We start from the raw sequence: 21,089 nt of genomic DNA on the forward strand, positions 1-21,089 counted from the left end.
TGGAATTATTTGGTACAGCACCAGAAGGACATGTTTGGCAAAACTCAAAAGATGGCATTTCACCAGAACCCGATACCAGCTGTAAGGCACAGTAGAAGAAATATTGCCTGGGGCTGCTTTGTTGCATCGGGACCCAGGCACTCATAATTCACTATGAATTCTTCATTGTACCTTGAGAAAACGTCAGACCATCTGTCAGAAAAGAAAGAAGACTTTGCAACATGACAACGACTTGCAACATTTGAGTAACTCCACCAAGGAATTGCTGGAGGAAAAAATGGATTTTGAGTTCTGGAATGGGCAAGACAAAGCCCAGAATTAAATCTAAATCGAGATGCTATGGGGTGATTTGACCCAAGCTGTGGATGCAAAAAAGCCCTCAAATATCACACAGCTGAAAAACTTCTGCATGAAAGAGTAGGGGGAAAAATATCCAGTGAGTATCAGGAACAGATAGGCAGTTATAAGAAACATTTCCCTGAGGCTGATTCTGCCAAAGGAGCAATACCAGCTAATAGAGCAAGGTTTTACTTAACGTTTTTACGGCATCAATGATTGAAAAGTCAGTTTTCATAGTTTTTTCAATAACATCACCTTTACCTTTATATGTGGTTTGAATGAAGATAAAAGATTGATACGTCCGCATGCGCTTAATTTTTTTTTTTTAAAAAAAACATGATATGTTTTTCTATGACCGCAGCTTCATTTCTGCCTTCCTGATTAGATACCTGCTTTTGTGTTTCAAGTGTTTTGTTTTTCTTGTTGCTTTTGTAAGCTGTCGAGGGTACATTCGTTTTGAGGATTCAGAGTAAAATGCATGGGATCAAAAAGTAGCTTCTCTAATTGAAAATTCTCCTTTTTGTGCATATATTTAAAGCTGAAGACTTCATCTTATGGGATAGAATTTTGAAACTCTTCTGGGCCTTTTCACAATGTACGGAGTAGAATGCAAAGTGCCATTACATCGTCCATTTTTTTAAGGAATGAAATGCCTTATATTTGGGCAACCTGTTTGCATGGCATTGAGAATATGTAAAAAAAATTGCTTAAAGCTTAGACTTCACGAAAATTCCTTTCTTATTAAGTAGTTCATTGATTGTGCAGACAAGAAATTGGATGTTTCAGATAAAAGCCTTCAGGTATTTTATCATGTGAAGGGGCAGTATGCAGAGCCTTGGTGGAGCAGTGGGCTAATGCCTCCTTAAGTAACACCAGCTGCCTGCAATTAGTGCAGGTTCGCATCCCACCAGGCTCAAGGTTGACTCAGCCTTCCATCCTTCCGAGGTAGGTAAAATGAGGACCCAGATTGTTGGGGGCAATAAGCTGACTTTGTAATAATGCCGCTTGGGGTGTGTGTGAAAGCCCTAATAAGCAGGCATATACATAGAATGAAGGCTACTGCTAAGCTTGTAAGCCGCCCTGAGTCTTCGGAGAAGGGCGGGATATAAATGGAATTAAAATAAAAATAAAAAATAAATTACCCAGGATCACCTGGGTTGCTAAGATCAATATTTAGCAAGAGGTCAGATTCAATGAAAGCATCCTGGAATAAAAAAGCCTGGTCAGATTTGATAGTTAAAGGTAGTCCTTGCTCAACAACAAGTCTCTTAGCGATTGGCTGAAGTTACGACAGACTTCTCCAAAGCTACTTACAACCTGTTTGGAAGTTCCTACAGCCACCCTGCAGTCACACGATCGCATTTTGGGTCTTTGGCACCAGCTCGCATTTACAGCCGTTTATAGTATCCCACACTCACGTAACTACATGTTTTTGTGGGTTTTCCCAGTTTCTGACATTTACTTCTCTTTTCTGTCAAAAGGCCCATTGGGAGAAACGGACTTGTTCAACCAGATTCCAGATTCCTTTAACAACCATGCATTTGTTTAAAGACTGCCAGAAGAAATGTTGTAAAATTGGGTCATTGTAATGGATAATGCATAAAAAAAGGTGGAAATGTGTGCCACCACTTCATTTTATAAAGGCAGCAGTTGTCTTCAACAGAGCAATGTGTGATACAAAAACCGTTAGCAACATTCCTAGTCCAAATTTTGGGGAGTCCATGTGGGATAGTGGTTCAAGTGTTAAATTAGGATCAGGTTCAACATCTCCGTCATGGAAGCTGACTGCATGACTTTGGGCCAGTTATTTTTTTTATCCCAGCCCAGAGTGTTTCACAGGATGGAAATGGAGGACGTTCAGTGTGTATGGCCTTGGGCTTTTGGAGGAAAGGTGGGATGTTATTTTAAAAATATTATCATACATAGTTTTATTAACCACCAGGTCTTTGGAATGTGGTGGTATATAAGTACTGTTAGTAAATCAACAGTTCTATGGTATATCAGCATATGAGATACTGTAGGAATTTTCTGGCTGTCCTATTCCATAATGGATATAATAAAACTGGCCAAAGTGTGGAAGAGGGCAATCAAAATGATTGGGGGTCTGAACTCCTTTGCTGTAGCAATAGACTACAATCTTTTGGGCACTTTTGTTTTGTAATTTGAGGTGGAGACAGGCATATCATAAAAAGATATCTCTTTCATTCAATAAATGGGCAGAAAATGGGAGGAAGAAAATGTATTGCGAAAAACTGTGATGGAGTGATGACATGTTTATTCTGCATAGCATGGAGAAAATAATTGGGAAGAATTTTTTCTCTCAAAACAGGGGTTCATGGATCATCCATTGAATCTGGTTGGAAGAAGATTTAAAGGGGAAAAAATGTCTTCCCATAGTGTATAGTTAACTTGTGAAATTCATTATAGCAATGGCCACCAACCTGAATAGCTTTAAAAAGGGATTGGATGACCGGCCAATTAAGAACTCTTCATCCTGAAAATTTAATGTCATCTCTAGATTAGGAGCAGCATGCATCTAAAACAGGTGTCAAACTGCTGGCCCGGAGGCATCATCCGGAAGCCATGCCCACCTCATTGCCGGCAATGGCAAAACAGTCCCAACACGTCTCACGACGTCGCGAGTTTGACTTGTCTGATCTAAAAGGTACAGCAGGAAAGTGTTGGGAATATAATAATAGTCCTGCTTATGAGCACCCCAGAGGCATCTGGTGGGCCACTAAGAAGTAAATTTCTACCTTAAGATACTGACTTTGCTTTTATCAATCAGGCTATTTTTTACGCATTTATATCACCATATATCATCTGGAAATGTTTATGGCTTAAAGGACTACACCTTTAATTTCAGGGTCCTTTTCTAGTTACATGAGATTGATACTCAGATACATCTAAAGTGACACATGTAGTTTTCCCCAATAGATATAGATACCTATGATTCTGTGCGGCAGTGGCTATGATAAAATAATTACCTCTTTTCGCATGCATTGCCATATAGCTAATAGTTGGATAAGGGTCAGCAAACTGAAGTGGAAACTAGGTAAGAGAGAGGTGCTGTGTATAAGTAGTTTTCAGAACTGGAAACTAAGGTGGCATTTATTAAACCTGTATGCCAGCCGACTCCCAATGACTGGGCAGCTCACAAGAAAAATACATTTTTTAAAAAATACAATCAGAAACTGAAATAAGGAATAAAAGTTAAGAAGATGACAAAAGCTGGACCGGAACAGAAATAAATTCACACAATCCATGGGACCATTCCCTCACCTTTACTAAAGCCCTGGTGAAAAGTCAGGGCTTCAAGCTACTTCAAACCGGGGTGTGGGGGGCTGCCCAAATTTCAGAGGGGAATGTTATTCCAGAGGGCAGATACTACTATAGAGAAGGTGTACTTCCAGGATCCTGATATATGCTATTCCTTTAATTGAGGGAACCTGGAATGCACCGACAATACCAGATAAAATCAGCCAGGTACATACTAAGTCATCTGGCCCTATGCCATTGAAGGGTTTTGCAGGTAACAACTAGCCTCTCAAATTGCACCTGGAAGCAAATTGGCAACTAGTGCAGCTTGGGAAGCAGAGGTATTACATGGGCATATTAAGGCATGCCCATCGCTACCTATACTATTGCGTTTTAGACCAAAGGAAGCTTTGAGGCAGTCTTCAAGGGCAGCTCCATGTAGAGTGTATTATAGTAGTCAAGCCATGCAGTGAGCAAGGCATGGGTAACTGTCTGAAGAGTTTCCTGATCAAAGAAAGGCTACAACTGGTGCATCAGATGAAAATGGGCAAAGGCCAAACTGGGCACGGCTGCTATCTGCTCCCGGAGAATTGTAGTAGAGAAGGTACCAGTCTCCTGAAGGAACAGGTGCATAACCTGAGGGTTTTCCTTTATTTATTTTAACATATCCCTGGAGACAAACAAGGAAGATATTGAGCCTAACTGGATTCAGACGCTAATAATTTATCAGTTGGGTTACCGTAATGATCCACATTTTAAAAAATGTTCAAAGCTACACTGCAGAATGCAGCTGATTCAGTGGAGGAATAATAGGACCATGTAACATCCAATCTCAAAAACAATAAATTTCTTGCCTATCAGATACGTGGTCAATTTAAGGATCCAAGTACATTAAAAAAAACAACAACCCTGGAACCATCCAGCTAGCTACAGTATTTAAAGATCAGAGATCCCCAATCTTTCCGGCTTTGTGAACTGCTAGAGGGGGGGGGGAAAGGGACGGTTTTGCACAAGTGGCTGGCAAGCGCGCATGTGCAGCTCCATTTGCGCTCATGCAAATGGAGCGCGTGTGGATGTGCTCACCCGCTGCTTGCACTAGTGGGGAAGCGCACGCTCGCCCTCCGTTTCCGCGGCCCGGTTGCAAACAGCTCACGGCGCACTAGTGGGCCACAGCCCAGAGGTTGGGGACCCCTGTTTAGATTACAGGGGAAAGTTCTACTTGGATTTATGTTGGAGGATTCACCTCATAGTCAGGAGTCAGAATTTCTTAGGGGCAGTTCCCCCACTTATGAAACTCTTGTTTAAGTGGTTCTCATGCTATCTTTTTAAAACATGGCTGCCCACCCAAGTAGAACGGCAGCTATTCAAACCCAGTTGCTTGTTAGGTTTCTTGTTATTTTCCTGTCCTGCTTTTTCCAAAAATGAAGTTCGATAGCATCTGTGTTTTTTGATAAAGCTTATATTTGCCTGTTGTATTTGTATATCGTTCTCAGTGGCTGTCAAGAATGATTGCTGTTTTGCTGTGATAAAACACAATAAAACAGTCATATTAAAGATTTGTTTTACTGTTACCTTTAAGCCATTCTATTTGATTGGAAGCGAACCAGAAAAATTAAACGAGTAATGAAACGAACAAGTACAACTATGTGCCGGGGAATTCAAGAAATGGGAGAGCGGATGAGGGGCTGAATTAGGCATGCATGGATCCCCTGGCTGGTTCTTTCTTTGGGACCTGCAAAATCAGCTCCAAACACAGTTGTTGAAAACTAATATTTTCTACTGTTCTGTGATGAAAAGGCTGTACTAAAATATAATTAACATGGTTTTAAGAGCATAAGAACCATCCCTCCCAATTCATTTTTGGTTGGTTTGTTTTTGCCCTTCAGAAATCACTCAAGCAGGCAAGTCAAACTCTGTTTTAAGGTGGTCTCACTACTTGCAGGTACAGGTAGTCCTCGGCTTATGACCACAACGGAGCCCAAAATTTCTTTTCCTGAGTGAAACATTTGTTAAGTGAGTTTTGCCCCATTTTATGATCTTTCTTGAGTGAACCACTATATTAATATTAATAAAGTTGGAAGGGACCTTGGAGGTCAACTGTGGTTGTTAAGTTAGTAACACGGTTGTTAAGTGAAATCTGGCTTCCCCCATTGACTTTGCTTGTCAGAAGATCGCAAAAGGGGATCACGAGACCCTGGGACACCGCAACCGTCATAAGTATGAACCAGTTGCCAAGTGTCTGCATTTTGATCACATGATCATGGGGATGCTGCAACAGTCGGTCCCTTTTATCAGAGCCATTGTAAGTTTGAACTGTCACTACATGAACTGTTGTATGTTGAGGACTACCCATACAGGCCAGTTGCCAAGCGTTGGAATGTTGAACACGTGACCATGGGGATGCTGCAAAGGTCATAAGTGTGAAAAACGGTCATAAGTCAGTTTTTTCTCACTGCTGTTGTAACTTTGAACGGTCAGGAAATGAATAGTTGTAACTTGAGGATTACCTGTAATTGCATCAGTTCAGCCATTTGCACGATGACCTCTTCCAACTGATGGGCTGCACCGTCTGCAAGTGCAGGGTGTTCTGGAAGAACAAAATGGCTCACTGTCGGAACAGACAGAATTGTAACCTGCTTCCTAGTGATGTTGTTCTCCATGCATGTTTCTTCTTCTTCTTTTTTTTTTAGAGCAGACAAGATTACTTTTGAAAACATAGCGCCTCGTGAACTAAATAACATCCCAAACCACCGAGAGCTAATTAAGCCAGAGGCTCAGAACAATCAGCGGAACAGAGAAGGATGCAAAACGGAAGAGAAGAAGTCTTTAGAAGCAGAAAAATACGGATTTCAGAAAGTTGGGCATGACAGACCCTTAACCAAAATCAACAGTGTAAAAGTGAATTCCTTTGGATCAGAATATGGAACTTTGCCAGCCAGCGTGGCTTCATCAGGCCATTACAGGCCAGTTCAGTTAAATGGGTCAGAGAAAGCTGTCAACCTTATTCTGGGAGATTCCGGCGATGGGATCCATCACAACGCCATGCACTCCCATATAGAATCTGAACGTGTCATCCAAAGAACTAATTCCATGTTGCAGTTGGAGCAGTGGATTAAAATACAGAGAGGGAAAGGACAAGACGAAGAAACAAGAGGGTGAGTAATTTCAGAATTCATGAATATCTGAAGCCTTAATGTAGGTGATGATTCATTTTTTTGTGCTGTGGAATATTAATTGGATTTGGAAAGATTCTTGAACGTGTTGCAGAATATTTCAAACAGGCTGTGAGATGCTAGCAGAAACTATAAAGAAATGATTTATAATTCTCCTTTTTCCAAATGTCTGTGGCTAGGAATACGTATTATTCGTGAAGAAAGGGTCATCTTAGAAGGATCACTCCTTATTTATTTTTTGTTCAGCTCAACTTTTCTGGATTTTTTTTTAAAAAAACCGATTATAGAAAATTGATAACCTGGCCTCCCTAATTACAGTTTTTAATTCTATTTTTCTACCAGTTGCTAAGTCCCCATGATCTTGGGTGAAACTTTTCCTACTATTACTGATGTTGATAGATTTAAATTAGAATTTTCTTCAAGAAAACCACGTGTTCCCGTTTATTATTTATTTGTTAACACATTTTATGCATATGACTGGGCAGCTAACAATTAAAACCAAATAAAAAACGAGTAAAAATACAACCTGTAATTAAAAACGTAAGTAATGTAACAGCATAAAACAGCAGCTGAGAACAATCAGAGCATTTTACAATCAATATAAGCATGATGTGGGACTCCCACACTATCAGGGCCCTAGTCTTAATGGCGAAGATGTGTTTTTAAGAGCTTTAAATGTAACCACCCACACCCTGAATTGGTTTACAGCAGTCAACTAAAGGTGCAAATTATTTGTCTAAATCATAAACAGCATATCTTTAACTTTGTGACAGGAAATACCAACATGCCTTTGAAGTCTATTGGGAACATGAGTAATGCAGTAGAATATTTCTGAATTATTATTGGTATTTTATACACAGGGCAAGACATTTTAATGTGAAACAGTAGCAGCTTTAATATAACTGTTAGTGGCTGGCTGATCTAGGGAATAATTTAAGCAGAATGTCACGGAATTAACGTTTTTCCTGTGCTCTCGGCTTTTTCTGTATTTACAGAAAGAACTACTTAGAAACATGAAAATACATGTTTTTAGTGTTTAAAGACTTTTAAAATGTGTCCCTGATGACTGAGCCAGTTAAGACTGGAATATTTTGTTCTGCCTGACAAGAGATAGAATTTTTAGGAGGCCTTAGCGATACCCAATTTTGATTGTTCCATTTTGGTGTAAAATATTATACTCTAGTAATTAAATTTGATAAAATAAGTACAAAAATGTGGATTAATTTAAATCAATGAGGCTTAAAACAATAGTATAAGGCAGTGGTGGCAAACCGATGGCACGCGTGCCATAGGTGGCACTCAGAGCCCTCTCTGTGGGCATGCACGCCGTTGCTCCAGCAGAGTTCACCAGAGTAGTGAGCACGTGGCGTTTGGAAGCGTCAGGGCAGGAAGTGAGCGACCAAGAGGCGTTGCCCCCCTGGGGATGCCCTGGAGATGGTGAGGGACTGGCCCCCGCCACCCTGGCCCTGGCCACGCTCACCCAGTCTGCCGTGACCACTGCAGCCACGCCCACCCAGTGGGCCACGCCCCCCTGAGAGCACCACAATGCTGATGCAGCCCTGGCACTTTGCGATAAATAAGTGGGTTTTGGGTTGCAGTTTGGGCACTCGGTCTCTAAAAGGTTGGCCATCACTGGTATAAGGGAAATGCAGATCTTGCAGGAAGGTAGATATAGCCGTGATTGGGGTTTTTAATCACTGGGAAATTAATTTTTTCAGGCAAGGAGTCTTCGGGAAGTTTTCAACTTGGCTTGCTTATAGGAAAGCACAAGACAATCTTTTTTCCTAATCCTGATACCAACAGGAAAACCTATTGACCAAAGTCAACTCAGGAGGAACATTGAACATTGAGTACAGTCAAGCATTCCAAAGGTGCTTTTTCAAGAGGCAACTGGACTTCCTTTTGTTTTTCCTTGGAGATGTTTTGCTTCTCATCCAAGAAGCTTCTTTGGTTCTCAGAAGCTTTTTGGGTGAGAAGTGAAACATCTGCAAGGAAAAAACGAAGAAAGTCCAGCTGCCTTTTGAAAAAGCACCTTTGGGACAACCATGAGCTGGATGATTGAGAATCTCCATAAACATACAGTCAAGCCTGCTCCTTGGATTTCAAGGAGGCCAACGTTAATAAAGTCAGAGCAGAAGTCTTAGTAAACTTACAGCAATGATATCTTAATATTGTAAGCCGTCCAGAGTTATTCTGTGGTAAGATGGGTGGAAAATAAATAAATAAATAAATAAATTTTCATGGCAGGAGGCTAAAGAAATAGAGAATCTCCTTCTTAAAGGGGGGAAAAGGCCCTTCCCTTTTTAGAGTTAAAAATAATAGAGCTACATTATCTCTGCATGTGTTCCTGATATTTGCTATGGTTATCTTTAAACAATTTCTAACCCATCTCAATGTAATTAATGATTAATGTGATTAGAAATTATATGATTGTAGCAGGCCAGGTTACATTACATTACTCTATTATGTAATGAATGTGTCAAGGAAAAATTGATGTTTGGATCAAGTGCCATTGTTTTAAATTTATGCAGATATAGGAAATGGGAACCTCTGCCATTTGATCCCATCCCTTAATGCTGTTCCGAGATTCATTGCATTGACTATTCTCCAAATCAATTTCAGTCCACTGTAGAAATGGCAAAAGCTATTAACAACACATTATTAATTGGCAGAAAACCAATCCTTTTGATCACAGAGAACATCTTGTTAGTTAAATATGGATGAAATTTATTAGCATGGACCATAGAGTTAGAAATGTTGATTTTGCTTAAAGGGGATTTGTCAAAACCGGTAGGATTTATGCCTGCTTTCTCTTTTAGGAAATACGCTCCTAAAAACAATATAGTATTAATTTCAGGAAAGTCAATAAAATCTAGAGTGAAAATGGAGTGGGGAGATCAATCATTGCTCCCAGGGAAGTAACAAATCTCTGCTCATAAAAATCTCTAACAGTGATTATCCTGCCTTTCCATAATTTCAAGGCATTTTGCAGAATTCAAGTTTTTCTTTTTTAAAAAAAACAACAACAAAAAACTTGTATTTTGCTTGGGGGAGAAGGGAAACTGGATGCCTGAGGACTAATAAGAAGCATTCCACTTATAAACTTGTTCCTATTTCTCCTATGAGAATTGGGACTTGGTTCAGTCATAGTATTTCCCGTAGCAAGGTAACCTGTCCCATTCTCCTCTGCCTCTCTTCTCTTTACAGAGGGCAGCTGCGTGAAAAGCCAATTATCTAGAGCCATGGTGGCAGACGTATGGCACGGGTGCCACAGGTGGTACGCAGAGCCCTTTCTGTGGGCACGCACGCCCTCGCCCCAGTCCTAGCTGGGTTTTATAAAACCTTTTCGCTTTAGGCCTCCGCCGCGGTGTGCAAAAAAAAAAAAAAAAAGGTTCAATCAATCAACCAATTTCAACTTCTCGCGTGGAAAAAAAAAGATCTTGCAAAGTTGGAATTGATTGATTGAACTTTTTAGTCCCACCCAGTCTGCCGTTACCACAGCAGCCACGCCCACCCAATGGGCCACACCCACCTGGCACCCGACGATACATAAGTGGGTTTTGGGTTGCAGTTTGGGCACTCGGTCTCTAAAAGGTTCGCCATCACTGATCTAAGCTACTTATTTGCTAGTTACAGAAAGGGCGAGAGAAAAACCAGGTCAGAGGAAGCTGGATAAAGAACTCTGACTTACCCGTTCACGTGTATAAAGAAACTAGGTAGGCTGTCTTATTTTTAAGAACATGAGAATGAGTGAAACCTTGCTGGAGCATGAGGCCTTAAGCATGATCAGAATGGAAATTCAGTGAGCACAGCTTGAGTTGTCTGCTGGTGATGCGTTAATGACTTTTAAAGTCTTCACGCTCTTTCCAGGGGTTTTGGAACAGCAGCAATTGGCAAATCCACTGAAGATAGCTGTGTATGTGTAACAAAATCATACAAGAAGCATCCGTCTCCAGTGTTGTGAGCATAGTCAATCTCTGCATCACTTGGTTTTATATACATTTTGTCCCAATTTGTAATCACTGCATCACATGAAAGTTAAAAAAAAAATAAGTCTTGCACCCTACAGTACAAACTACAAAGCAAGTGTTAGAAATTGAGGTTTATTGCAGAGGTGAATTTATAGCTAGTTCTTCTTATTCTTCCATGTCTAGATCAAACTTGAAACTGCCAGAATGAAGCCGCCACCTTTGTCATTGGCCAAAAATAAATCATTATCGGTACATGTTTCTGGTAGTAGCCAACGTACCAGCGGATGGGATGGGCTCTGTATCTCTCCATATTTGCACAGCGTGTTGTTATCCTCTAAGAGCCTCCACTTGAGCATATTGGTTTTACATTTAGACATTCCAACTCTCAGCCTATTCAAGGTCCTCCAGGTAGTATAAGGGAGATCAGATCCTTCAGCCATATCCTCCTTTAATATTCCTTTCCCGATGGTCTACTTCAGGGGAAGGCAACTTTGGGTCTTTTATGACTCATGGACTTCAATTCCCAGAATTCCTGAACCAACATGGCTCAGCATGGAAACCTCTCCCTTTCCCCTCAGCATGGCTGGCTCAGGAATTCTGGGAGATGAAGTCCACCAGTCATAAAAGAGCCAAGGTTGCCTACCCCTGGTCTAGTTCTTCCATCTTTTAATTTGATTTTGTTCTTGTGTATGCTCAAGAATGTTTGTTCTTGCAATAAAGCTGTTCCTAGATCTGAGTTGGGTGTGGGGCACATGTCCATTCAGAGGATGTCAAGGATCCCTCTCTTGCTTAGTTCTCTCGGCCTCTGCTGCTACTTCTCTCCTGATCTTAGGTGGGGCAATGCCAGCGAGGGGATATATTTTCTCAATTGGTGTAGGCTTGAGACAACCTCTCACTAAGCGTATTGCCTCATTGGCAGCAATATCAATTTGTTTCGTGGGTGCAGATGCGCCCCAAACTGGAGCAGCATACTTTGCAGCAGAGACGCTCAAGGCCAAAGCTGATGTGCACAACGTAGATGGTTGAGCTCCCCATGTGTAGCTTATCAATTTCCTGATGATGTTGTTCCTCCAGCCGACTTTAGCCTTAGTGTTCAGACAATGCTGTTTAAAAGGGAGAATCCTGTCGAGTGTCACACCGAGATACTTCAGTGTCAGACAGTGCTTAACTGTAGTTAAGACACAGTTTCAGCTGTAAGAGTATGTGGTGCGTTATCCTTAAATAAAAACATAACAAAGCTAAAAAAAACCTAACAGGGACATGCACATTAGTTAGAAATAGTTAATTGGACAAATGAGAACTTAGTTGTAAGTGGCCAAAGTTCTTTCATAACCTTATCTTTGTAGACCAAACTACTAGAGGAGGATTTCAGAACAATTAATTTGTCATACCTGGAAAAAGTCACTCTGTTTTTAAGATAAGAATATATGAAGCAACTTAAAACTCAACATTAAGAAAACCAAGATCATGGCATCCAGCCCTCTCAATTCTTGGGAAATAGATGGGGAAGAAATGGAGGTATTGACAGATTTTATTTTCTTGGGCTCCAAGTTCACCGCAGATGGGGACTGCAGCCAAAAAATTAAAAGACGCTTGCTCCTGGGGAGGAAAGCCATGGCAAATCTAGACAGCACACTAAAAAGCAGAGACGTCACCCTACCAATAAAAGTGCGTACAGTCAAGGCTATGGTCTTCCCAGTTGCAATGTATGACTGTGAAAGTTGGACCATAAGAAAGGCTGAGTGTCAAAGAATTGAGGCCTTTGAACTATGGTGCTGGAGAAGACTCCTGCTGGCTCAGGAATTCTAGGAGTCAAAGTCCACGAGTCCTAAAAGAGCCAAGGTTACCTATCCCCGGACTAGGTAAAATTCTAGTAGTTGCATCATAACATATATATTAATTATGAAGATGAAAATGAACACTTGTCGTTCTAGCATGCATTTTGCTTGTTTACGTAAATACGTATTCTGCCAACCTCAAGAAACAAATACTTTCTTTTGAAGCAGTTAATTGAATTATAACATACAGTTCTTCCTGGGTTGTTTTTTTCCCGAAACACTTCTGTTTACTTCAAGGCATCACATGTTGCCATGAACTTACCCGTGGATTGCTATTGGTATCTCCTCCTCTCAAGAGCAGCCTCCTTTGGTTTGAATGGACGGAGTAAGGCATAAATTTTCTCTGTTTGACCTAAGGTTGCAAGTAGAATGCAAGACTAAATTACCCGAAGAGGTAAAATGTAGAAAAAGAACTTTTTACATGTTACTTTTTAATGTACCTGTTTATTTTCTAAACGGCTAATGGAGATGTCTTGTTTCAGCATAATTTCTTATCAGACTCTACCGAGAAATATGCCCAGCCATCGAGCCCAAGTCGTACCACGTTATCCAGAAGGTTATCGCACTCTTCCGAGAAACATGAAGACCAGGCCAGATAGCATCTGCAGTGCAACACCTCTTTACGATAAGACCCTTGGATCCTTGCCAGCTGAAGATAAAAGAAGATCGATGCGGGATGACACCATGTGGCAACTCTACGAATGGCAGCAACGGCAGTTTTACAATAAGCAAACAACTCTTACCAGACACGGTACTTTAAGTAGTCCCAAAACCATGATTAATATATCTGATCAAACAATGCATTTGATTCCCACATCACCTTCCCATGGTTCAATAGCAGGTTTCCAAGGATACTCCCCTCAGAGGAACTACAGGTCAGAAGTGTCCTCCCCCGTGCAAAGAGGAGACGTCACCATTGAGCGTAGACACAGATCACACCATAACAAGGTGAGGGTTTTTTTTGCTTTCTGCCACTTGCTGCAAGATATGTCTCCCAAAAGATAGACTGGATGTATATAGCAGCCAGGGACACGGTGGCTCTGGGTTAGGACGCTGAGCTTGTCAATCAGAAGGTCGGCAGTTTGGCGGGTCGAATCCCGAGTGCCACGTAACAGAGTGAGCGCCTGTTACTCGTCCCAGCTTCTGCCAACCTAGCAGTTCGAAAGCACGTAAAAATGCAAGTAGAAAAATAGGGACCACTACGGTGGGAAGGTAACAGCGTTCCGTGTGCCTTTGGCGTCTAGTCATGCCGGCCACATGACCACGGAGACGTCCTTGGACAAGCGCTGGCTCTTTGGCTTTGAAACGGAGATGAGTACCGGCCCCTAGAGTTGGAAACGACTAGCACGCAAGTGCGGGGGAACCTTTACCTTTACCTATATAGCAGCCACTCTAGAACAGCCCTCTCTTATTTACAATTTGCCTATAATATAGACAGCCCTCTACTTAACAACAGTTCATTTAGCGACCCATTTGGAGCTACACTGGACTGAAAAGAGTGACAGGGCAGTTTTTCCACATGACCGTTCCATCATCCCCATTGGTCACGTGATCAAAAATTCAGACACTTGCAGTGTCCTCACGTCACGTGATCACTTTTTGCAACCTTCTGACAAGCAACGTCAAGGGGGAAGCCCGATTCACTTAACAACCATGTTACTAACTTAACAACTGTAGCAAGAAATGTCAAAATGGGTCAAAGCTCACTTAATGAATGTCTCCGTTAGCAACAGAAATTTGGGGCTGAATTGTGGTCGTACGTTGAGGACTACCTGTACAGGGATTCTTCACATATATTTTTTTTTATGCTGTGGACCACTTGGACAGTTTGGGGAAATAAAATATCCAATGTTGGATATCCCTTCCAAGTTCACAGACTCCCCTTGACCGACTCACAGGCCACAAGGATATCTGCTTTAACGGCTGGTTCAGCTCACTATATCTTTCCTCCCTTATGCAACTGGTGGTAGGTAAAGAGCTCTGCTACCCTTTTGGGGTGTGCTGTGGTTTCACTCAGATTACACTTGATCAACTAAATACAGTCAATGCAATATCCGTTACACTTAACTGTTGTCCTTTTCTGCCACGTTAAAATAATATACGCTCTTTGACAGTATATTCTGGATTGGGTCTAGAGGCCACGCCCCAGTCTTTGTGGATCATGTGGTCCTGGGTACATAAAACAGTGTTCTTCTTTTATAGTCCCCCCCCCATCAATATGGCTTTGCGGATCTTATGCTGTTAACTCAGTGGGCATATAGAGACAATATAACCATCCTCCCCTGCAGTCCATCAAACTGTTATTTGAAAGATTGCCTAGAGTTAATTACACTATAGTTCTTCTGTAGCCCTCCACTCAGACTGTGGCATACAGGAGAGCATTCTTTTGGCTGTATAACTACAAAATTAGAGGCCCCGTAATGTTGTGGGACATGATTTACATTGCAATTTTACTGTCTCCACATGGAGAGAATAAGCATGGGACATCCTTCTAGAGATGTTACAGGTAGTCGTTGACCTGCTACCACAGTTCAGCCCCAGATTTCTGTTGCTCAGTGAGACAGTTATCAAGCGAATTTCACCCCATTTTACAATCTTTCTTGCCACAGTTGTTAAGTGAATCACTGCAGTGGTTAAGCTAGTAACCCGGTTGTTAAGTGACTCTGGCTTCCCCATTGACTTTGCTTGTCAGGAGGTCACAAAAGGTGGTCGTATGACTGGGGGGGCACTGCAACCGTGATAAGTATGAGTCAGTTGCCAAACATCCAAATTTGATCATGTGATCATGGGGAAGCCGCAGTGGTCTAAGTGTGAAAAACAGTCATAAGGCACTTTTTCCAGCGCCATTGTAACTTCGAATGGTCACTAAATAAATTGTTGTAAGTTGAGGACTACCAATATATGAAATGAATTTAACGGGAGTAGTTTTCTAATCTTTGCTTTTCCCTCTATATGTGCTCACGATCTGCTCCCCAAACTCTTGAACAGGGTCTTCAAACTTGGCCCTTTTATGACTTGTGGACTTCAACTCCCAGAATTCCTCAGCCAGCGGCTGAGGAATTCTGGGAGTTGAAGTCCACAAGTCATAAAAGCGTCAAGTTTGAAGACGCCTGCTCTTGAAAGTTTTAAGCAAGGGGGAAAGCATACTAATAACTATGTCAGGCTGACACATTTGAGCTTCTAGTTAGATTTTCTTACCTATTCGCTGCCTTGAGACCTTCCTCAAAACAGGGTGGCAAATAAATGTTACTATACATACGGTCAGAAGGATGCTGTCCTCTGGGACATGGTGATATTTGCAAAGTTTCAGATGAAAGGACAACATTTCAGGATATTTGTACTGACAAGTTATTAACTAACCAACCCCTTCACTTTGGACGTAAACCCCAAGTTGACTTGGAAAAAAAGCATGCTGAAAATATTACATTTAACCTTTGGTTATAAAAGGCCTGAATTACAAATGCCCATGGTTTGTTTGGTTTCCCCCCCACCCCCCACCCAAATAGCAGCATGCCTTTGTGCCTGAAAGAAGGTCGATTCCAGCCAGCTTGACTGTGCAGCCTATCACTTCCCAGAGCTTGCAAGGCAAAACTGTGAGTGGCATTTTTATATTTAGTCCATCATTTTTTATTGAAGAGCAACCTATAAAATGTAACATGCAGTCTTGACAACTGTTCTAGTTACAGACTCCACATTAAATGCAATTTCCTGTCCTGATTCTTTCAGCAAATAAAGGGTATCCTCTTCAACAGGTCCATTCTGCCTGCTGCGCACATTAAATTTTGCAAGGGTAATCTGTTCTTAACTTCGTTTCAACTGTTGTCTGAACTGCACGTTTCCTGTAAGGGAAGGATGTAGACACTTCTAGGGACAACAGTAGAGCACTTTTAAAGATTTCATTTTTTGTCCGTTTCACAGACTGACTTACCATTAAATGATAAAAAGAAAATGCCAGTTACTGAGGGTTTTTATTATTTCATGGTGGGAGTCACAATTAGATAGAAAATTGCTGCTCTAGGCAGTTGGTTTTGTCTTATGACAAAAAGTTATTTACCCTATAATTGCAATGTTATTCACATCATTAGAAGTACGTGACAGTTATGTGTCAAAGCCTATAGATTTCTGCAGACTTTCCCAAAATTCATTGAATTCAACCATGACTACGTGGATTATTTTTTTTCTTTTTGAGTATGTTTCTATGTAGTTTAAGTCTCTCCAAATGAAATACTGATGGATTGCTTACACAGATATAAGCATGTAGTAAAATTCATAAGAACTTCTACTAAGAGTTCATTAGTATAAAACATAGTACTGAAGATAAGATAGCTCCCTCTGCTGGGCTTTGTTAAATACAATCACAATTGCTAGTGTTGTATGCTATGAATACACTTTTAAGTTTAACACTATGCAATGTGGATGTTCAAATCTAAAACCATAAAAAGAAATGAGGGCCTAATTCCAAAGCTTCTAAGTGGCCCTGTTCTTGTGTACCAGATACATCTACAAAGAATGGGATATTCTCCTTAGATGTGGGAACAAGTCCTTGCCTCAGGAAAATTGAACATGGCACATTGTAGAAAGATTACAGTTTGCTATATAGAAAAGATATGTGCTTGGTAACTAAAGTTATTTGGGAGTTGTTGATCCATGAATCAGTCTGATGAGATTTATTTGTTGAAAATGCCGGGGACTTACATCAATCTCAGCAGTACTTTGGGAGCATAAAGGAGGCAGTTCTGGAAATGGAGGACTAACAGTAAAATAATAATAGTAATAGTAATAATAATAATAATAATAATAATAATAATAATAATAATAATAATAATAATAATAATAATAATGCAGCTATCTGTAAACAGCTGGGATCAGGATCCAGGATAGAGAAATCAAGAAATGTATTAACCAAATTATAACTTCTTGTATTGGGAAAAGATACATAACAGCAAGAAAATGGAACAAATTAGATCACTTGAGTGAAAGAGAACGGTCTGTCTTAAAATATTCAAGGTTAGGATTCTTCTTTGCAATGGATGCTTGTAAAATAGTTTACTGGTTCTCCAGTCATAAGATTTAAAAAAAAAACCTGCTGCATGTCAGAGCAAAATAACTTATTTTGAAGCATTGGCTGTATTCATAGTTTAATAATAAAGTAGCTGTTTGATTCAAAAAGGCCTATACATAAGCTGTCTATCTGTGAATGCAGGTTTATGAATCGGTGACACAGTGTTTGCTTTCAGGATGTTTTCACTTTCAATCACAATTTATCTTTGATCCTTGAACATCAAGCCGTGCTTTTGTGCCTTCAGGTTTTAGCTTAAATGTGCTGAGAAGTAGTCTGGGAAACGTGGGAGGAACTGTAGTTGTAATAAAAGAAAGTAGAAAGTGAATTGTATTTTGAATCTGCCATCTTCAATTGTGTATGACGTTTTTGTAAAAATTATGGATTATTTCATTATTTTTCTTTTTTCCCCCCACCCTTAGAATCAGCTGAGAGTTTCCATAGCTTCTACTTTTCTGACAAAATAATCAAGACATTTAGATACACACAGCCTTCAATGGCTTCTTCCCAGCTTTGGGGGATGGGAAGTAAATCAAGTTTTACAAAATAAAACTAGCTGCAGTGACACCCGTAGTCATCCTTCTGTCTGATTCATTGGAGGAGTTCACTCCAAACCCCAAACTTTTTGGTTCCCCCTGCCTGAGGCAGATTTTATTGAAAAGCATCATCAGTTCTCTTGCTCCAAAGGGACTAACATAACTTGGTTATGCTATACTAGCTAGCATTATTGAATGCAAGTGTAAAACCAAAGTTTTTGTCCAGGACAAGAATTAACTAATTTTCCCCTGTTGGCTTCTTACCCCAATGTTCCTTTAGCCAGAGGAGCTCACGCTGCTGCTCATAAAGCTGAGAAGGCAGCAAGCCGAACTGAGTAGTATCCGGGAGCACACATTAGCACAACTCATGCAACTAAAACTTGAGGCCAGCAGTCCAAAGGTCAGCTATGAAATGATGTTTCTCGTGTGCCATTTTCCCCTCGTTCCAACTCTGTATAGCCTTGGGCCGCCTTTTCCTAAGGTGGATTCTGCTTTCCTGGTTGTCTGTGGTGTTCTGCTATTAACCCTTTGAGTTCTGGTGTGAAATACATTGCTATCCACGTGAAGAGAACAATCCAAAGGCACTTTGCTTTCCCGAACTCTAAATTATGCAAATTACTAGATGACAGCCAACTCTGAAAACCGGAATAAGGTTAGAGAGGTCATCAATACAATCTGGCATAAGTGTTTACTTCTCTTTTCTCCTCACGGTGACAACCGACATTTGGTTTTTAGCTGCAGGAAATACATCCGTGTGTATCAAAGGGTTTATAGCCTGAATAGATTTTAAGCTGATTTATTGTGGTTTTTTCCCCCCTTCGTTTTGTTTTAACATTGAGAGCTAATTTTTGTAGGTAATGTAACGTTGAAAGCAATTGCAACCTTATTTAACTGTCTCGCTAATTAAATTCACTCATTATAATTAATTTAAAACCCAGTGTGATTTTTTTTTTATTTTTGCTTCTTTATGTCAGTGAAATATTACTTAATCCATCTAAAGGCCAATATAAATTTTGCAGTTCCCAGTTTTCACTGAGTCTTATGTATGACATCTGCAGGCATAATCTAGAAATTGTTAAAGTTAAGATGTATGGTGTCTTTTTCTTTCCTGGATGACTTTTTCACCTCGTTGTATCTGTCCCTTTCTTTCTTTTCTTTCCTCCTTCCTCTCTGAATGCGGGTTGCTAGAATGAGATTCTTTCTCATCATCTCCAAAGGAATGCCATTTATTTGGACCATCAGGTGGGACTCATAGCTTTTCTTTTCTACGTCTGTATTTAACCATATGTTAATTATTCTTTTTTTTTTGGTCACAGAACTTTTACATATTGCTGCAATCCTGCTGCAGTTTTAAAATTGTGAAAAATTTTCTGCAGCTGTCGAACCTGCAATTTTAAATGCCAAGACACATCCCCATGGTCCTGTGTTGTATCGTTTGGGATGCACTGTTTGAACGGGCTCAGTACCTTATTGCACATAGTCCTCAACTTAGAACCGATTGTTTAGTGACTGTTACAGTTCAGTTCAGTGACCATTCAGTGCAGTTACGACAGCACTGAAAAAAAGGGGCTTACACCTGTCACAGCATCCCAGTGATCACACGGTCAAAATTCTAGTTCTTGGTCATTCTAGTTCAGGGGTCTTCAAACTTGGCCCTTTTAGGACTTGTGGACTTCAACTCCCAGAATTCACGCTGGCTAAGGAATTCTGGGAGTTGAAGTCCACAAGTCATAAAAGGGCCAAGTTTGAAGACCCCTGTTCTAGTTCTTGTATCTGTGATTATTGCAGCGTCCTAGGGTCTTGTGATCGCCATTTGCGACCTTCCCAATTGGCATCCAACAAGCAAAGTCAGTGGGAGAAGCCAAGTTTGCTTAATGATCACATGACTCAAATAATATCTGTAGTGATTCACTTAACAACCATAGCAAAAACAGTTGTAAAATTGGGTGTGACACACTTAAAAGTTGCCTTGCTTGGCAATGGAAATTTTGGGCCCAATTCTGGTCTTAAGCTGAGGACTATCTGTAATTTGTGTGGTCCTGATCTAGAATGCTAATGTCAAAATGAAGATATTTTATATATAATTATTTCTATTTCTTCCACTGACTATCTGTTTTCTGATATAATATTATTATTAAACTTGTAGCACAAGTCTATGCCATTATATTTATATTTTGCAGATATTTTCCCTTACTTGGAACAGGCTTCACCAAATACAGCTGATAGAAATGAAAATCTTGCCATTATCTTTTTGTGACTCTAGTCTCTTTAACTTTTACTAAAGAAATGGGGAGTTTTTTCCAGCTTTCTACTTTACCTTTATCATCATCTGTCTTTGCAATTACAAAGCTAAGTTTTTGATTGGAATGCCGTTGAGCCAACATTAGCCCACAATGCCTGAGGCCAGCCCTCGTTTTGATTAATTGGAGCCAAAGTAAAATCTCTTCGTTTTATAAACTTTTTACCCTAAGGTTGATCTTCATTTCACAATGTATATTGCTGTAATATGCAGCTCATAACTGTTTCCATTTTGAACAGTTTGAAAGCATGAAACTCAGTTAACGTCGTATCTTAAGAATTTTGGAAGTGTCTCAAGCAAGAGACTGTCAGGATGTTTGATTCAGTCTTCCCAGAAATAAAAATTATACATTCAGAACCATTCGAATTGAAACACTTTACAAACTGCAGGAGAAAATGGCAAGTATTTTCAAGGATATTGAGAATAGATTAGTATTCCCTAAAGTGTTATTGCTATCATATGCTCCTTGAAGAGGCTGCTTTTCATATTACTGAACAATTTAAAACATTTTTGAAGTGAACTTATTTTTTTAATAAGGTACAATAGTTAAATCTGTTTGGTGAACCAAAATTTAGGGAAGTCCCTGTTTCATTTAAAACGGGTTTTATGGTGGCTA

At 40.3% G+C, this 21,089-nt stretch overlaps 1 protein-coding gene across 9 annotated transcripts in view; it reads left to right on the plus strand.

The window, feature by feature from the left end:
* PLEKHA5 (pleckstrin homology domain containing A5) overlaps positions 1-21,089 on the plus strand; it is a 199,430-nt gene that overhangs the window by 131,428 nt on the left and 46,913 nt on the right. For 3 of the 9 annotated variants that reach the window (XM_083365278.1, XM_083365272.1, XM_083365270.1), the window contains exons 10-13: positions 6,288-6,752; positions 13,062-13,527; positions 16,086-16,172; positions 18,455-18,574. In XM_083365278.1, coding sequence (XP_083221404.1) covers positions 6,288-6,752; positions 13,062-13,527; positions 16,086-16,172; positions 18,455-18,574 — 1,138 coding nt within the window. Of the gene's footprint in view, positions 1-6,287; positions 6,753-13,061; positions 13,528-16,085; positions 16,173-18,454; positions 18,575-19,362; positions 19,417-21,089 lie in introns of those variants that run through there. The other 6 variants (XM_083365277.1, XM_083365271.1, XM_083365273.1 and 3 more) reach the window with 6 other exon arrangements.

The sequence above is a fragment of the Vipera ursinii genome (genome assembly GCF_947247035.1).
Source record: "Vipera ursinii genome assembly, chromosome: 6".
Taxonomy (NCBI): Eukaryota; Metazoa; Chordata; class Lepidosauria; order Squamata; family Viperidae; genus Vipera; species Vipera ursinii.